This window comes from Pagrus major, chromosome 1, assembly GCF_040436345.1.
Source record: "Pagrus major chromosome 1, Pma_NU_1.0".
NCBI lineage: Eukaryota > Metazoa > Chordata > Actinopteri > Spariformes > Sparidae > Pagrus > Pagrus major.
In genome coordinates, this window is record NC_133215.1 from 20,749,390 (window position 1) to 20,762,654 (window position 13,265).

Here is a 13,265-nt window from a genome sequence, read left to right on the forward strand (position 1 = left end):
GATGTAAACGTTTTGCACATTTTCATCATCTCTCTCACACGCTGTTTCATTTTAGCTGTCTGTCTGAACACTCTTCATAAGTTTAATAAATATAAAACACAAGTGATTCCTGAAATTCCAGAGTTATATCCCTATTCAGGAACAAAGGTAGTGATGTATCACAGGAAACCATTGAGGATGATATCAGCCATTGCAGAGGTGCCTCTATCTAGATGTCTTCTTTGTCATGTTATTGTGATTGGCAAGGGTACATTACCAACCAGGCCAAGTGGAGACTACGGGTCCCCCAGATCCATATGGGACCTGAAGACTCCGCGTTAACCATGTCGCTAATTTGTTACTAGTGTAAAGTACACTATGAACTGAAAGATCAGGTCCATAAGGTAACACCTAATATGAAATGTCAACCCTTTTTTAGGTCTTTATCATTTCAATTTATATTGGGTTTACACAATGAATGTCTCTAAATAAATTTGTGCTTAAAAACACATGTTGTGCGATATATATTGTATAATAAATATACATAGGCTTTGCTGTATCTAAATAGCTGCTGTTAGTTGTCTTCAGTGGTGGAAAGTACAGTTACTTAAAGGATGAGTTCACCCAAAAATGAAAATTTAGCCATTAAGCAGTGTACTTAACTACAACTTTGATGTATTTATACTGTAGTATTTCTATTTTGAGCTATTTTATATTTCTACTCCACTACATTTTGCAGGGAAATACTCTAGGCTAATTTTAACTCCATTTAGGTGACAGGAACAAAAAGCATGGTATTTAAAATTAGCTTGAACTAGATGAGCTACAACATTTACAGCAATGTTATAATAGTTAAATAATCAGATGATAAGTAGCATTACAATGACAGGGGCCATTCTGCAGCCCAAACAGTACTTTTATTTTTGATATGTAAAGTAGATAATACTTTAATACTTTGACTTAAGAGAATAAATGAATGCTGTTTTGTAGCACAGTGTTTTCATTGTGTGATATAGCACTTTTCTAAACAGTAAATAAAATGTGACCTGGTTGTCTTGCCTGTGGTGTGTGTTGACAGGCGCTGTCGACTTAGAAGAAAAACAGGAACTCTCACTCTCACAAAAAGTTAAAACGTCTACCAGAAATGTCATCGCGCTAACCAACCAACGAAACTGAGTCTGAAAATCTTAAACTTTTCAGTCTGTATTTTCAGTCAGGACTTTTCGTTGTATTTCTTACTTTAAAAAGACCGAGCATGCCCTCAACAAGAGTACTTCGGCACATAGGCAACTTTTCATCCAACGTGAGCTCTTTCACAATACACGATCTTTGCTCACCCTGTCAGCTGAATCAGAGGGGCGTGGCGGAGAGCACGCTTGCTAGCGCCCGCTAATGCCGTCGTAACAGTCAAGTTTGTGTGAGGATTAGCAGGTTGGACACCGTAACAGTAGCACTGTGTGACTTTCTGAACCTGACAGGTAGAATATAGCAATAACAGCTCGTTAGAGACCCGTGTATTGAAGGTTTGTACTCATATTTACGGTGTACCGTCTGTTCTGAACCAGCGTAAGCGGGAGCCGAAATGCGAACGTAGTCGTTAGCAAGCGAGCCAGGCCGAGGAGAGCTGGCTGGCTGTATCCTCCATCCGGACGGGAGCATAGATGTTTCACACGTACCCGTTTGCCGAGTTTGTCGACGCCGGAGAGGATGCGCAAGGACGTGAGGATATTATTAGTGGGGGAGCGTAAGTAAAGCTGTCATTTAAGCTACATTGTGTTGGTGAGCAGTGAATGCCTGCAGCGTCAGCCCTCAGTGCTCACTCTGCACTGATGCTACCAGCTGGGCATGTGATGCTGACAACCACACCAGGGTCTCATGATGATGATGATGATGATTGTGTAAAAATGAATACAAATGTCTTTGCTGTAGCTTTTTAAAACTGTAGGTAGATCTTTTCTCATCCCCGTTATACAACTCAAAGTCAGACATCACAATGCATGCTGCACATAGACTAGGCAAATAGGCTACCACTGTATTAATGGATGTTCGTGCCTTAACTTATAGAAAGACAGATTAGATTGTGCAAGCTGAGTGTCCCATGTTTTCCCAAACAGATCACTGAAATCATTGCAGTCTTGCAGGGATACGTAGTCAAAAATAGATACCATGCTTCCTGTCTTTTTCTGTGCTCACTGAATTCCTGGAATATCCTGGGGTTTAGTTGTAATGTCCATAAGTAGCTTGGTAAGCTCAATGAACATTAATTTCATTACACATAAAATATTAATGTTAGGCTAATTGTAATGAGTGTATGCAAAGATCTATCAAAGATTTAATCTGTTCCTCCCTCCACAGCCAAAGTGGGGAAGACGTCTCTCATCATGTCCCTGGTCAGCGAGGAGTTCCCAGATGTGGTACGGAGAAATAATTACCATGTCAGATGTTAAAGCCATCCCCCACCTTTGTGGAATGTAATGCCATTGATTTGACTGTATTATTGAAGCTGTAAACATGTAAGTAAAAGCCAAGTTGTGTTCGTCCCAGGTTCCCTACCGTGCTGAGGAAATCACCATACCTGCAGATGTCACACCGGAGAGAGTTCCCACACACATTGTGGACTACTCAGGTACTTAAAGCCTGTGATTGCTTTTTTTTTTGACTCTGCAGGGCCTGACAAAAAATGATAAATTAAGGAGAACACTTTCCTGGTTTTAACTGGAGCACGCTTATCTTTCTCCCACAGAGGCAGAGCAGACAGATGAGCAGTTGTTTCAGGAGATCTCCAAGGTCAGTCAGGGTGTCAAGCTTTTCTGTTAGCTATGAGAGAAGTGCTGAGTTCAGGTAAAAGCCTAATGGATGTCTGTGTCGGTGTCTCTCTCTCATAGGCAAATGTGATTTGCATTGTTTACTCTGTTAACAACAAGAAGTCCATAGAAAAGGTGAGTTACCTCTGCTGCTAGCATTTCCATAATTTGTTTATATAGCAGTTACACAGCATTACTTGTGAGACTGTCATCTTTTTCTGTCAATTTTTTAAATCTTTTCTGCCTTTGTTTTCCGTAGGTGATGAGCCACTGGATCCCGCTCATTAATGAGAACACAGACAAGGACAGCAGGTATGAACTTGTGTAAAAATAGTCCAGCGTTTTCTTTGTCAGTGCAGTTTTGGACAGTGAAATATGGGATGCCTGTTTCCAGGAGTCACAACTCGTTGGAAAGTCTGTAAAAGACTATTTTCTATAGCAAGAGGCCAGGCATTGGATTTTTCTACTAGTGATTGAGGTGATGACCTATAGTCACCGGGTGGAAAATGTCTCTGATGGCTGGTGGAGGAGAAGCATTTCACATGAGCAGATTCAGCCTCATTCTCCCTTTTTATAGTGGGAGATTTTCTCTCAGAATCCCAGCTTCTTTTAGGGGAAACACTCAAATACAGAAAAAGGAAGTACTCTTTTGATAAAATGTATACTTGCGTTACATCATTTAAATATTATGTTATTTATTAGTGTTAATACAGTGCTGTGTTTGTGCGTTTTTTCTGTCCAGGGTTCCTCTGATCCTGGTGGGGAACAAGTCGGACCTGGTGGAGCACAGCAGCATGGAGACCATTCTGCCCATTATGAACCAGTACAGTGAGATAGAGACCTGTGTTGAGGTGAGGGGGTCAACAGGGACATATACACAAATGGAAATCAATATCTTCTTCAATTGTCGACTCATTAAACAGAACATAAAGAAGGGAAGGAACATGAGAGCAGTTCAACAATAACAGTTCGGTGGAAACTGTCAACTGTTTGAGAACCAACAGGAACAGTGTAGTTTTTAGGTTGACAGTCATTTTTTGTGTCTGTCTGCAGCTTTTTAAGGGGTTTTATCAGTCAATTTAAGACACTTAAGTCGATGGAAAACATTGAATGGTTTTTATATGATGACAATGTAAATGGCCCAAATTCTCTGTATTTTATTTGATCTTCCTGTCTTTTTATGTCTTGTACAGTGACTCCTATAAGTAAAGGACTTTACAACCTTTGCTCTTACATGTTTATGATCCTCACTATCAACCAAACTGAACATGTGTCACTCATGCAAAGTGTGTCTACAGGTATTTGCTGCATATGCTGTATATAACTTAGGGTCTTCATTTACTTAGTGTATTCACATGTGTCCCTCACTGTTATTTATATGTCTCTATACATACAGTACATACATTACTATGTAGCTGTTTAGCAGCAGTTGTTGGTTACTCTGGTCACATACTGCCCCCTATATTTTTGGAGCTTCCTTTGAATTCTCACCATATTTTACAAACTACACCTTTAAATGCTAAACAGTATTTCATTGCCTCAGTACTTGTACTTGGTCTAATGACAAAAAGTATAACCTAATGTAATTTGTTATTTGTCAGTAATTTGATTGTGAACTGCCAAACTGTGGAAGCCTGCAGCCTATAGATGAACTCGTCAATTATATTGATTGCTGTCTTGGTTCGTATACATTAACCTGTTGTCCTCGGCATGTGTTGCTCTTTAACACCGACTACTATCACCTAACAGTGCGGCACTTGTCTTTCTTCAGACCTGTTAATTAGACCAGGCACGTCGCTCAGACAGATCCTGTGTGTTAATACCCTGTCTGGGCCTGACTTGGCTTATACACACACACACCTATAGCGTGTATGCAGACACAAACACACACACAGACAGGAAGGTAAACAGGGATGGCCCTACTTTGTCAGTGTCACACTGTAAAGGCATTAAGGTTTGTATATGCTACAAGGCTGTATACAGTCTGTTATAGAGCTGCACTGTATGGTTCACAAACATTATACATGTATGTAAAGCTGAACTTCCTTTTTTTGTTGTTTATAGTGTTCAGCGAAGAACCTGAAGAACATCTCAGAGCTGTTCTATTATGCCCAAAAGGCAGTTTTGCACCCCACAGGTCCTCTCTACTGCCCAGAGAAGAAAGCTGTAAGAGTATACTTTAAAATATACTAAGAGTTCTGCATCACTGTTTTGGTTATCCAATTTGAATTTTGGTTTGCCTCTCTGATTCCCAGATGAAGTCACTTTGTGTCAAAGCCCTGACTCGAATCTTCAAAGTGTCAGACTTAGACAATGATGGGATTCTCAACGATAATGAGCTCAACTTCTTCCAGGTAAACTGATGACTGTCATAGCTGACAAAGTTCACAATTGGATTAAAGTAACTTTTGGCAAAGTACCTTCTTTAATGTTTTTGTCCTACGTCTCACAGCGGACGTGCTTCAACACCCCGCTAGAGCCTCAGGCGTTGGAGGATGTAAAAAACGTGGTGAGGAAGAATTTGAACGACGGAGTGTGCGACAACGGACTCTCTCTGAAAGGTAGGGGTGGATGGACTGGCCTCCTCCTCAGGAATAATGTGACAGAGATGTGCATGTGCATAAATATGACTGCTTTGTTTGTTTTTTTCTGTGATACTTCTTCTCCAGGCTTCCTGTTTCTCCACACCCTGTTCATCCAGCGAGGCCGCCATGAAACCACGTGGACCGTGCTGAGGAGATTTGGATATGATGACGACCTGGAGTTAAATCAGGACTACCTCTTCCCTCCGTGAGTCTCAGTCTTCAATATTTAAACAACAACTCTATCCTGTGAGCGTGTCGCTCTGCCTGTACTCGTTTTGATCAAACTTTCAGTGTTGATAAGCCCTTGAAATGGAGTACTGCAGGGATGACTTTGAAGTTATGGTGACGCTTCATATTAAGGTCCTTGTAATAAGTGCTAATTTATTTGTAATGTCCTTATAAGAGTACAGTCCTTCGTAAACGTTATAATAGCGTCATAAACAGTTTATTGTTAGATAAAGTGACATTTGTAAGCAATTATAATAAACAGTTTATAGACTGCTTAAGAACGCGTATAAATAACTTAAATGAGTTTAAGTTGTTTATAACAGCACTACAAACACATTTATTGGGTTTAACTAACTTAATTTTTATGTTACTTAGCTTTTTTGGTTAAAACATACTTTATTATGCATTTATTAGCATTTAACTATGCTTATACTAATATATGTCTTGCTTATACAGCAGGTTAATCTTTGCAAATGATCACCACCAAGTTTTAATGTGATCACTAGAAGTATAAACGAATTAAACCATGGTTGCATGACTTCGACGTCACCACCACAGAGCTTCCTACTACACTATAGTATACACACTGTACTGTTGTTACAATAGTTTGCATGTAAAGGCGGACTAGTGAGTAGATGAGTCTCTGTGTTCAGCTTGATGACGTTGAATGTCCTTGAGAATGTCATTTAGTCTCATTTAGCCACTTGTTTGCAGCAAAACTTGAAAATCACTTAAGCTTCTGTTACCTTACTTCAGGCATCTAAGCAAAAACCAATTTAAAAAACTGGGAAAAAACTAGGACTCTAGGATGCTAGATTGAGTAGTTGACTTAAGGACATTAGCAGGGAAGGATTGATTGTTAGAATTTAAGTAATTTTTATCTTGTTTTGTGCTCGGGCTTGTTGATTATAACATTTACTTTGCAATATTTCACTCTCTCTAGGTTGAAAATTCCTCCAGACTGCACCACAGAGCTCAACCACAATGCCTACCTCTTCCTCCAGAGCGTCTTTGACAAACATGACAAGGTACAATCCTGTCCACCCAGCTCTGTATTTACCTTAGCCTCTGCCCCGTAGAGGCACTTACTAGAAGCTGCTCAGTACGTAGCAAAGCACAACATAAAAATACACTGCCACGGCCAACGGTGACCACCTGCTGAGGCATTATTTGACTGCTTGTCACTGAGGAGGGATTGACAGTAGGATTAGCTGTGAGGTTAGGAAGAGTGTCAAAGAGTGAAAGCAGCAGCTAGCGCCATGATCTGGTCTCTGTCGTAGTGATTAGTGTCCAACTGTGAGTGTGTGCACCAGTCATGTTTGTTTTCTCATGTAGAAATGACAGACTGCTGTGCACTGAGTGACTTCTTGAAATAAACTGAGCATGGACAGTTCTTTTAGTTTACATTCATCTTTTAAATCCCATCTTAAATGTTTCCTGGCTTGAGCACCATTTTACTTATTTCGGTGTAGTTTACCATCCTCAATAATAACCAACGTTTGTGTCTATCAGGACCGTGACTGTGCCTTGTCACCAGAGGAGCTGGCGGATCTGTTTGATGTTTTTCCCTACATGCCCTGGGGTCCAGATGTCAATAACACAGTTTGCACTAATGAACAGGGATGGATCACCTACCAGGGGTATCTCTCCCAGTGGACGTAAGTCGCCTTTAGGTTAAAACCAGTATGAATACAATTTGAACTTTACTGACTTTGGCGCCTCCTGTTAGTTGTGATATCAAAAAAAGATGCAGTGTCTGACACATGGACACTGAGCTGAATGCGCTGAAACGACAGCCAGTTATCTCATTTTTCAACAAACAAAAATTAATTCCATCATCAGGGCTTATTATCAAACTTAAATACTTTTCATGAACCTGTGACTCCAAACAACAAACTTTATTCACATGTCTTATTCCATTTAAATTAATTTGTAATTTGGTGTAATTGTACCAACTCACCTTGTTTATGGCATCTTTAAAAATTTCAGTAAAAACTCAGAAAAGATGCTGTGATCACGTCAACATTTTAAACATAGTGGTTTTCACTGAAATGTATTGGTTAATAATTAACTATTTTGTTAATTGTTTTCAACTTCAACCAGTGTACAAGTGTGTCCCTGTTTGAGTAGGTATAAAAAAATTTGAATTTCTCAGTCAGGTTGGTTTCTGTGTTTAATGAATCTCCCATTTAATCTGTTTTACCTTCAACTTGCTTCTCTTTAAGGTTAACAACATATTTGGATGTCCAGCGATGCCTGGAGTATTTGGGTTACCTTGGTTACTCAATAATTGCTGAGCAGGAGTCTCACGCAGCAGGAATTACAGGTGAATAGAATTTTCCATTTTTTCCATATTTATATTTAAGATGAGCCATAGATTTATATAAAAGCCATAATGAAGTTTTCATACACATTCTTACAGTCTATTGGTAAAACCTTGAGTGTTATTCAGTATCATAAGCTCATTGTCTTGTGTTAATTTATGCCATCGGTAATCACATCAGTGAATCAGCGCTGTCATAACAGCGGTGATGCAACATTTAAATCTGTTTTGCTGACTGACTGCAGACCATGTGTCGTGTACAACAGCAGCCTTGACTGATCCTCTGATGCATGCCCGTGTGTGGTTTCCCCCCTGCAGTGACCAGAGCTAAGAAGATTGACCTGCAGAAGAAGCAGACCCAGCGCAGTGTCTTCCGCTGTAACGTCTTTGGAGACATTGGCAGCGGCAAGAGTGGCTTCCTCCAAGCCTTCCTGGGTAGCAACCTCATGGTAAACGGAAATGACGCATTTTGATGCATACTTTGCTCTCAGATACGTCACAAGATATTTTACAATCTTCCAAATGTTGGAAAATATTCCTTTATGGTATTCCAGGTCTGAAATCTCATTCTTGCATTATATGGGATAGTATGCTATTTAATATAGGCTGATCATTGCTGCTTGAATCACAGTCAGTGTCATATCATATTCTGCTTTTACATTTCATACATTTGTTTCTTCTCTCAGCGCCAAAAAACAGTTAAAGAGGAACACAGATCCTACTATGCCATCAGCACAACTTATGTTTACGGCCAGGAGAAATACCTTCTTGTGAGTATGAAAGTAATATTACTTGACTTACTGGGATTTATTTTTATGCAATTTTGACTAATTAAGTAATATGATGTTTTTTATGTTCAATTTATTCTTTTCCAATTATAAAAAAAAAACAATCATTTATATTTATAGTTAAAATATGCATGCTGTTTTACTGTATGTGAGGTTGTCAACTGTCTTTCTGACATAGACATGGATTTCTTTCACCTTCTTTCGTTTGTTTGTGGGATTGGTAAGAGTTGGTCTTTGTCCTGTCTCTTTTCTATTTTGATTGACCTGAGCACATTAATACCCCGGCTCACATCACAACCAGATATTGCATGCACATTTTTACTTTGTGAAAAGAAACACTGTTTTTTCCCACACTCAGAGACAGATGGAGCACAATTGCCATGGTGATGCTCTAGTATGTTTCAATCTTTACTGCCAATTGGACAACATATTATAAAATTTACAGTAATCCATATCCCATGTGCATATATTAAGAAGTGCTTTTGGTCAAGCAATATGCACCCTCAGCTACGATTAAAACTCCACAGTGTTCTTCTAACTCTCAGCTGATCTTATCTCTATATTATTTTTTGGATTTAAAAAATCTCCTCTCCTCTCCTCAGCTTCATGAAGTGTTCCCCGACTTCGACTACCTGTCTGATGCTGATCTGGCCTGCGACATTGTCTGCCTGGTCTATGATGTCAGCAACCCTTACTCCTTTGAATACTGCGCCAAAGTCTTCAAGGTACAACTGTGTGTATGGCTCACATTACATCAGAACACAAATGTTTACTTTTTTAACCACCATCATTCATCTTCACTGTCTTTCCCCATCTCAGCAATACTTCATGGACAGCAAGACTCCATGTATGATGATAGCAGCCAAGTCAGACCTGCCAGAGGTCAAACAGATGTATGGCTGCAGTCCTCTGGAGTTTTGCAGGAGGCACAAGATGCCTCCTCCCCAGTCCTTTACCTGCAACACTGCAGCAGCACCCAGCAGAGACATCTACACCAAACTTACCACTATGGCCATGTACCCGTAAGTACAGAGACACCTGAACAGGATTTTTCATACTTGCAACAGTCTCAGAGACACCAAGAAACAAAAACAGGAGGCTGAGATAAAAAGTGAAATTGATAAAAATCCAAAATAGTAAAATGATAGATCCTGTAACATATTACAACAGTCCTGCAATAAATCCTACCTCCATGAAGGTTATAATTCTCACTCTTAGTTGAGAATGTTTCAGGGGTATGTTGATTCGACTCTGTGATGATTTTCCAGGATTTAGTTTGTGGTGCTGTTGAACTGTATTGCATTATACGCACTGGTGTGATTAATCCTATTCTGATATTAATCAACAGTTTCAACAAAAACTGACTATTACAACCTTCACGAAGGTTGCATTTACTGCAGGACTCATGTTTTTCACTGCATTAGTTTGGGCTAGGTGTACCTAATAAACTGGCAACTAAGCTAACATGCTTTTATTATCACTTTGTTGATTAACCTATGAGTTAATGAATGAACTATGATGTTCCGATATAATGGTTAGTACAAATTGTCTCTCTCACCAGAAAAAGATTTTTTTTTTTTTTTTCTTAGTCATCTGAAGTTACAAAAGAATACAGTTTTGTAACTGCAGGCTACAATCTTGTATCTTTTCCTTCAACAGACTACACAATGTCTCTGCTTTTTAATTGCCTGTGTGGTCGTTGGATATGGGAGATTTTTTAGTTCACAAACTATAGCTTTGTTTTTACATCCCCCTGGATCTATGGAGAATTGAGCTGACTAACAACTCTTGTAAATCATCAGCTGTGGATCATCTGATCTATGCTTTGTTCTCCCCGTGGCCTGAGGTGATGAAGTAGATCAGTCACTGAGTGCTTGTTTGCTGCTGTTAAATAGACGGTTGATTATTAATTTAAAGTTTTAGTTCTCTGTATTTCCTGTACGCTGTGAGGATTTCCTGCCAGAATTGAATGTCTTGGAAACGTGGCATAGATGGGATGTTTTTTTTGTTTTTCGCAGTCCATCCTTTCCTTTAATTTGCAGTTGAAATACAACGCTGTAGTGTGTGTAATTTCTGTCACTCAGGATAAACCCTCTCCCTGTGGGGTTGTCCCTCCTTTCAGCAAGTGTCAGTATCAGACATAATACACTTCAGTCTACATTTATACACTTCAGTGCCCCCTGCACATGTTGCTCTCAGGCTGATGTCACAGTGTTTTGCACCGTCGGTAAATGGGTTTCCCTGCAGAGCAGTAATGTTGATCTCTCCCAGAGGCTCACACTGCTGCAGTCACTCCTCACCACACACAGTGCCTCTCTGCACATCACACAGTTACTGTACATAATTACACACAGTATAATACATAATTACAACTCCTACTCTAGCATTCAGAATTTAAATAACTCTCAAATGATGTTATCGAGTACAGACAAATATTTGTAACATCCTTCTGTGGGAAAAGAGTTTCTTTTCTTTGAAAAAATGTGTCAACTTTTATTTCGAGTTCCCTCTGAATACTGTGTACTAAGAATAATCCAGTCAAAATAACCTTTAAGGGTGTTCTTGATTCCCTCTTCCAAATAGTGTCATTGTCAAAAGTAAGGTTTATTGTTGCGAAAATCTGTTTTCGTTGTCTGTCATGGGTTCTCTCTCTCAGGTGATGAAGCACAAACTATTCATTTCGTGGTGGTGGTGGCATCTTTTAACTCTTATCCTGCGTCTCTTCTTCAGATGTGTTTCTGTATGTAAACCGTGTGTTGGTGTTTGTCTTCCCTGTATCTCTCCTCAGCCACGCCCGGTTGCGCTGCATGTGCACTTGTAACCGGTGCACCTTCTGCTTGTGTCAGAACTTCCTCAACTCTGAGATGCTGCAGACGGTCAGGGCCAAACTCTACGCTGTTGTACTCAGAAGGTCTTTTTTTCTTTTTCACCTTTTTACAAGCCTCTCAACCTCTGATTACCTCTCAGATTTGCCACCATCGTCACCCCAAGCTTGTCCCATATTTTTTTGTTTGCCATTTTTTATTGCAAATTTGTATTTTATATCATAAAAATGTATTTTTTATTTGATGTTTTTGTTCTTTACGTACTTCTAAATCACTCTGCTTCATTATTTCCTGCTACATTTCTTTTTTCCTGTTTCATGCCATCAGAGTCCTTTAAATTTGTCCTTTTTCTTTACGAAACCATTTTTTCGGCTTTCTTTGGCATTGCTTGTGAGCTTCCTGTATTAGACTTGAAAGCATATACTTTGCACTATTTTGAGCTTATTGTCATTGTCATTAGGTCAGTACCAACTTCCTTGTTGTTGCCTTCTGTGCTCATGTCACTGTGCCTCAGCTGTCTCATCTAACAGATGATGTTGTAGCTTATTTCTGGTCTTGTTGTCTCAAATCATAAATATAATCCTGCATGTCCCTCATCTGTTTCGCTGTCTTGCTTCAGCTTCTCCACATTTCATGGCTCCATCCCTTTTCTGCCTTTATATTATTTATGTTCATGTTACTTATTTTCACATCATCCTTCTTAGCTACATTTCTCACCGCTGACACGTCCATCATCATGTTTGTTTCAAACTTTGAAAGACATCAGTGTGAGAGAAGCAGTTTGATTGTATGTATCTCACTCTTTACTGTCCTTCCCATCACTCTCTCTATAGTCATCTCTTCTTTCTGTTTTACAGACATGTGAGCCAAGCTGACCTGAAGAGCTCCACCTTCTGGCTCAGAGCAAGTGTCGGCGCCACGGTGTTTGCAGTACTGGGCTTCGCCATGTACAGAGTGCTGCTCAAACCACGGTGATCTTCGGCCAAGCTGGGTCTTACTCTCTTTACATCCATGGTACATGTAGAGCTACTTTGACCAGTCACAACTTTCCTGATTATGTTTAGTAAACGAAACATTTCTCCAAGGTCCATCATGGTTTTGTAGTTTAATGGGTCCCAATTTGTTTTTTTGCGTGGGGGAAAAAGGTAAAAGCTTTCTTTAGCAAACATTAATTTTCATTCCACTGTAAATTTCTTGTCTTAGGAATAAAAGAGAAAAAAATATTTATTTTGTACCAGAATTGCGAATTTGCTTCTTCTGTTTGTCTGCAAGTATTTGCAAAGTAATAAATCTATATTTATATTGAAAACGAGGGCAAGCTGCCAAGGAGCCGTGGTAACCTATGAGTGAGTCATATGTATACATACATACATATATATATATATATATATATATATATATGTATATGTATATGTATATATATATATATATATATATATATATATATATATATATATATATATATATTATATATGTATATATGTATATATATATGTATATATGTATATATGTATGTATATATATATATATATATATATATGTATATATATATATATATATATATATATATATATATATATATATATATATATATATATATACATATATAGAGATATATATATATATATATATACATATATATATATAGCTATTTTTTGGTTGCTTGCTGATTGAAATGAACAACTTGGTGTCAGTTGATATGGGGATTGTGATATGTGAGGTATGCTACAGCA

At 38.8% G+C, this 13,265-nt stretch overlaps 1 protein-coding gene across 3 annotated transcripts; it reads left to right on the forward strand.

The window, feature by feature from the left end:
* The first annotated feature begins 1,396 nt into the window (after positions 1 to 1,396).
* On the forward strand, positions 1,397 to 12,771 carry rhot1b (ras homolog family member T1). Of its 3 annotated transcripts, none has more exons than XM_073478134.1 (20): positions 1,397 to 1,723; positions 2,335 to 2,393; positions 2,524 to 2,605; positions 2,723 to 2,766; positions 2,865 to 2,918; positions 3,043 to 3,095; positions 3,526 to 3,634; positions 4,848 to 4,949; positions 5,039 to 5,137; positions 5,236 to 5,344; positions 5,453 to 5,573; positions 6,540 to 6,624; positions 7,109 to 7,254; positions 7,822 to 7,922; positions 8,238 to 8,368; positions 8,606 to 8,689; positions 9,310 to 9,432; positions 9,527 to 9,729; positions 11,496 to 11,706; positions 12,388 to 12,771. In XM_073478134.1, exons 1-20 carry the CDS (start codon positions 1,687 to 1,689, stop codon positions 12,505 to 12,507), a joined length of 2,073 nt encoding a protein of 690 aa, XP_073334235.1. In that variant the 5' UTR covers positions 1,397 to 1,686; the 3' UTR covers positions 12,508 to 12,771. The 3 variants fall into 3 exon arrangements, with proteins under 3 accessions (XP_073334235.1, XP_073334219.1, XP_073334227.1); XM_073478118.1 differs by having other exon boundaries at positions 11,496 to 11,618; positions 12,390 to 12,771; XM_073478126.1 differs by lacking the exon at positions 11,496 to 11,706 and having other exon boundaries at positions 12,390 to 12,771.
* Positions 12,772 to 13,265: the final 494 nt, after the last annotated feature.